The sequence below is a fragment of the Lycium barbarum genome, chromosome 11 (assembly GCF_019175385.1).
Source record: "Lycium barbarum isolate Lr01 chromosome 11, ASM1917538v2, whole genome shotgun sequence".
Classification (NCBI taxonomy): domain Eukaryota; kingdom Viridiplantae; phylum Streptophyta; class Magnoliopsida; order Solanales; family Solanaceae; genus Lycium; species Lycium barbarum.
In genome coordinates this window covers 83,773,218-83,779,721 of record NC_083347.1, presented here as the reverse complement: position 1 = coordinate 83,779,721, position 6,504 = coordinate 83,773,218, and the positions used below count along the sequence as shown (strand labels likewise).

Genomic DNA, 6,504 nt, shown 5'->3' with positions numbered 1-6,504 from the left:
TCGAGTATCTACGAGCCTCTAAGAGATGACATCAACAACTGTACACAAAAGAATCATCATAGGCACCTCCGGGACAATGGAGGGCTTCCAATCAACTAGTAGCCTCTAAGAATCCGGAGCAAGATCTCCTCCCTGTCTACCTGTGGGCATGAACATAGCGTCCATAGAAAAAGGACGTCAGTACGAATATTGTACTGAGTATGTAAGGCAGGAATGAAATAAACAAACGTAATAGAAAGATCATGAGTCAGGGGACAAAGATATAACCTGCACACATGTCATAGGCAATCGTATTACTATCATATTTCACATTTTACACAATCATAGTACACATGTTATCACATCCCATACATCATCACGTACGTCGTCATATACATCATCATATCATAATCTGTATCGTTACCCGCGTCCGGGTAACCCTCATATGCCGCCCACTAGTGGTGATCATGTCGCCCCTATCGGCTCGGTGTAAACATCGCAGCCCGCATTAGCGGTGACATGCCCGGCCATATAGGCACGGTAGAATCATACGCAGCCCGCATTAGCGGTGACATGCCCGGCCATATAGGCACAGTGGAATCTTATCATCACAACATCAATCATAACACGTCATTATTATACATCTCAAACCATAGCATCATGTTATCATTTCTTAGTGTTCTATGTATCCCATAGTGTTACAAGTTAGCATTACTTATCATCTTATTGTCATAACATACAACAACATTAAGAGCATTCATTAGGCTTTAAGACAACCATACTATGTCGGGGTGACGTAAGGTTGTGAACCCCCGATTGTATTATGGACATTTATGAGTATCATGCCTCGCCTTGCAGGGAATAAAACATAAGGCGAGTGTTAACAATAATAACATCATTAGCATTGTCGGAAGATCATGCCATAATTTCTTGAGTCTCTAGACTTTAGCTCATTGTCATCACTATCATGCTCATAGGAGATTTAATATATAGAAGGACTCTTAAGCTTCATCTTATAGAAGGATTTGTGGAAAGCTTGAAGGATTCATGCCTTTTGAAAGAAGAGTTAAGCCTCACATACCTTTGTCGTTTAAGCAATTTAGCGTCTGCTTATTCTCCTTCAATGTCACGCCTCTACCTTCAAAAAGAGGATTCGTACGATCGTTAGTTAACCAACTATAAGAACGCACTACTATTTCTAGAGAAAATTAGGCATCACTTCCTTTGTTTATACTACTTTTCCCGTATTCCATATCAACTCCCAATCACCCATAATAACAATCACAATATAGCAAATCACAATTATCATTCATATACAATGGTCATGATCCACAATTTCTCTTCATTTTTCCCCACATTTATGGTTTTGGGTTCGCTATCGTATTTTCCCATGTATCACACTTATCTCATGGTATACATGTCATTTATAACATATTAATACTCACAACACACTAACATTCATGATTCAACTCAACTACCACTCACTCATGACACTATTCACTCTTGGATGACCCATTTGTTATGTTCTTCTACAATTCGGGTATCTTATCCTTCCAATACCTTAAATAACATAAAATGGTCACGAAACTTACCTTCGATGATGGTTGAACAAGTCTTGAGTGGAGTTCTCCCTCTTTCACCAAAACCCTATCTCACCTCTCTTGGTTTCCTTTGAAGAAGATGAGCTTTACTTGAGTTTCATACACTTTGATTCATGGATTATGTGTTATTGATCTTAGTTTCCCTTGGATTTCTCTTGTAGTGGAAGAGTAGAGAGTCTTCTAGATGGTTCTTGAAGAGTGGAGAGTGAATGAAATGAAAGAGTCCCTTATATTAAAATACCAAAAGCTGGCCGACCATCTTTATACGGACCAACATACGGTCCGTATAATATTTACTGACCGTATGTTGGGACCGTATATTTGGTCCAGTGAACCTTGGTGTTCTGGGCTGGATCTACGGACTGGACATACGGTCCGTATATATTATACGGCCAGTATGTCTGGCCGTATGTTGTCCAGTTTTCCGGAACTTGTTTTCGTCGACTCGTTTGATCTCCGATCCTTATGGAACCTTCTTAACACTTGTTTAACACTTCAATACCCATCTAAAGGACGTTATTGCTTATCCCTGAGGCCTCATTATGCCATCACCAAATCGTTGCTTGTTATTCTTATCCGATACACCACGTATGATTCCTTTTCCTTAGCAACTTTCTTTCCTTGCATTGTATGCCTTTAGAATCTCGTCGAGGGTCATCTAATACTCTTTATTGCTCGTCAAAACATCACATATGCTACGCCCTTGGTTAGCTTATTCACTGTACATATACGGGGGGTTTTCCAAGGTGTAACAAATTTATTCTTGCACATCTTTATCAATAGTTTTATTTTTGTGCAATATCATTTCTAAATCAACCCACGCAACCATATTAATAATATGCTGCTCGTTTGTTACTTCATGATCTTTGATCTTAACACTAAGATTTTTCCAATCATTACTACCTTCACTAGCTAGTTTACTGTTACAAGTACTAGAAGTTGTACTAAACAATTTACAGCAAAAGACTTTATCCAAATCTTTTGAGTAAACTAAGCATTTTCTATCATGTCTTTCCCCATTTGCCAATTTTTGAATATGTCTTGTAGAAAAATGTCTTGAGAATTTATCCTTTGGAAAATTTATGTCAGTTATTCTAATTGGTCCCTTTTCTACTAATAAATCTCTCAACTTTGTGTCTACAGTATCCCATTGACTTGGATCGTATATATTTTTTGGGATGCAATTATTTAAATCATTTAGGAGTTTTTGATTTTCTGGAACTATGTCAGATTTCTGAGTAACTTCTTCTAGATTTTTTTCTTGGATTTTATTATCATCTAACTCAACTATATTAGTGACTTGTTCATTTGAAGAACACCCTCCCATATTTTTCGATTCAATATTTTTATTATTTGTTAAAAATCTTTCAAGTGCTCCTTTTTGGGATTTACTTAATTCTTCAGCTTTTCTCTTTTTCTATCTTTTTGCATAACCGGAATCATATTTTCTAGTTAACATATTTAAATTGAATAAATTCTAATAATAACTGAAATAATAATATATACTTATGAAATAAGAATATCAACAGTTAGAACAATAAAAACTGGTTCAAGAATTTAATAAGTTGATATAATGATATCGAAATAGTATTGCGCTGCTTCAATGTAATGATTGTTTGTGGCAATGCTTGTTAATATGAAGAAGACGCCAAAAAGTAAATCTTGATCTTTTGTAAGCACTATGTTTTGCAACAGAATGTTTAGGTGTGTAGGAGACTTGAGAATTATCAATAACACTAAGAGTAGAAGAATAATGAAAAGAAGAAGCAATAAGTAAATATGGGCAATAGAATAGTTACCCAAATAAATAAGGATACTACAAATCAACAATTACCTAAAAAAGTTTTTTCATTCCCTCAACTTTGGTGCCATGCCAACATACCCACTCCCCTTAAAAGGAAGAAGTTATACTTCTCCCAAAAAATATTCCCAATTAATGCGGGCCCCACTTCCCCATAAAAGGATGAAGTTGTTTTTTACTTTTACCCAAATATATCTCGTCAAAACCAACATTAACGTATAAGAGTACAATACTGTCACAACCCAATTTCACTAAGTCATGCGGGCACCTACCTTTCCCACCTCGGCGAACCCTTAACCCAACAATTATACAAACATAAGTAAAGCGGAAGAAGATAGAGTAACATAAGTCTTACGATAATAATATAAGAAAATGCGGAAATAATGAAATACACCCCAATAGCTGGTCTGGTCATACAAGATCATCTAACTAAATACTACAAGTCTGAATAATAATAATAATACATCAATAGTCTCAAAATCATGTCTTAGAACGGGAAATAAAGACATAATAAAAGCAAGAGTCTTCGGGCAGCGAATGTCCTCATGCTCACCCTGAAAGACTCGAATAAGAAAATCCTCGAATATTAGCCATAAGAAGTAGAGGTCGATCCCACCTGGAACTCTACATTCATAAAAGAATGCAGCAAGAGCAAGTCAGTATAGACAACAAGTACTGGTAGGTATCATAGGCTGACTAAGACTAGCTAATGTATATAAAGACAACAAAGCACGATAAACACATAAACCAACAAGTACAAGTCAACACGAATCCATATCCACTGAACAAGTCATCACCTATGTTATAGCATCTAAACCCAACTGTGTCAAGTCTCAGTATAATCAGTCCGAACCAATACATCACAATCATCTCACAAGAAGTCATCACCTATGTTATAGCAGCTAAGCCCAACTGTGCCAAGTCTCAACTAATCAATCCGAACTACTATATCACGATAGTATCACAACATATCAACAGAAACCAGAAGGTACAATGCAATGAAATAATGTATGTATGATGAATGCAGTGCATATTGTCACGACCCGACTAGGGGCCATGACGGGTACCTGGAGCTGACTACCGAGCACCACTCATTATGCTAATCATCATACTCATCCTGGACACATATAATCTCAAAGGCAACACATGCATATATATAAGCCCTCACGGCTGCAAAAATGATATACAACTGTACAATGTAGTCATCATGGGACATCTACAACCCACACATACGCATCTACGAGCCTCTACTACAGTACTAAGACATAAGGACGGGACAGGACCCCGTCGTGCCCAAACATATACACAAAATAATATCTCAAAAATGGCACCTCCGGAAGAGCAGAGTTCTCATGTAAATCTGCTGAGTAGCTCCTAGGAATCTGGTGTCACACCCCAATCTTACTAGGGTGTGATGGGCACCCGACCCCATATTCGGAGCCGAGCGAACCCGCTGACTCTTACTACATACATGATCTTTTGGACTCCTTGAATCAAACAAAAATGAAATACATAGCAAAGACTTCCAGAAACATCCTTTTCATCATTCTCAAATAAAGTGAAATCTGTAATCATAAGAAATTTATAACATAAAGCAAAATGACCCATCGGCTGACGGAGCCGCTCACAAGACTGACATTCTATACCCACGACTATGTCTGCAAAGTCTCTAACATCAATCAGAAATCATAACATATAAACTCTGACTCGGCAACACTTCGGGAGGAAGTGGAGCTCGTCAATCCCGCTGGAACATCTTCTACAATGGCTTCTACTCATCTAGGTGTACCCGCGCGGCACGAAACGCAACCCCCGAAGAAAGGGGGTCAGTACGGAATATGTACTGAGCATGTAAGGCATGGAATACAGAAAACGGAACCATAATCGAAACAAGCAGTACAAAAGTAAGTACATTATTCAGAATACCAAAATGCTTATTTTCCAAACGCAAATCATGTATGCCGAAGTCATATGTCAGAAGAAGTACAGAAAGTAAGTAGCTTATCCAGAATACCAAAATGCTTATTTTCTAAACCCAAATCACGTATGCTGAAGTCATATGTCAGAAGAAGTACAGAAGGTAAGTAGCTTATCCAGAATATCAAAATGCTTACTTTTGAAACACAAATGATGCATATCAAAATCATGCATAGGGCACAGGAACATGGTCGCCACTCCTGTCTTTGGCGCCATAACACATCATACTCCAGAAGATTCCATATCTCCGTAACATCTCCGTCACATAGCACATCATAACATATACACGGTACCCGGGAACCGGACACATCATACTCCATAATATATACACGGTACCCGGGAACCGGACACATATACACGGTACCCGGGAACCAGACACATCATACTCTGGAATATATATATGGAACCCGGCCCTCAAGCAAGGGACTCGGCGAACCATATGCACGATACATACCGGCCCGGGACTCGGTGAAAGAGGTAATGACACATGCACGAGCAGAGTAGTGAGAAACTATATGCAATTTAAAACAAATCTTAAGACTTGATGGATACATACATAAATCGATACTTGAGGGTCATAAACACGTTTCAGGCCAATTCGAGTTAGTATAAGAAAGTTACGGACGTTTTAGTACAGAACCTTCTACGAACGTTTCAGAAGCCATTTTTGGAAAATCAAAGCAACAATCATGTTAGGTACCTTTCGAATATCGTTATGGATCAAATCAAATAGAGCTTTTGGAACCTTATGTACGTGTCGAAATATATCAAAGACTCAATGGAATAATCAAACGTGCTATCATTTGAAAATCAAGACATTAGTCATATCAATTATCTCTCGAATGCCATTCGGAAACATATCAAATAAAACTTCGGACATCATAGATACGCATCAAAACCATATGAAATAGCTTATGGAAGTCAAGAATATTAGCCATCCTAGTGGCTCTAAGAATAGGAATTTCTTTGAAATCATACATATACGTCATCTGCTCGTTTCATAAGGATCATGCCAAAAGAAAGAAAGGGTAAGCCTTACATACCTGTTCCACGTCCTATTAACTACGCTTATTTATCCAAGCTTGCTAGTCTACATTCAAAAGAATTCACACAATCATTAGATTCGTCGTCATAAACTTGCCTTAG

At 37.9% G+C, this 6,504-nt stretch overlaps 1 protein-coding gene across 1 annotated transcript; it reads right to left on the bottom strand.

The window, feature by feature from the left end:
- Positions 1-2,337: 2,337 nt before the first annotated feature.
- LOC132619957 (uncharacterized) lies at positions 2,338-2,907 on the bottom strand. Its single transcript, XM_060334715.1, has one exon. The coding sequence runs from the start codon at positions 2,905-2,907 to the stop codon at positions 2,338-2,340; it is 570 nt and encodes a 189-aa protein (XP_060190698.1).
- Between the last annotated feature and the right edge of the window lie 3,597 nt (positions 2,908-6,504).

Coding starts and splice junctions, on each gene's coding strand:
- LOC132619957 (XM_060334715.1), bottom strand. CDS start 2,907: ATGGGAGGGTGTTCTTCAAATGAACAAGTCACTAATATAGTTGAGTTA.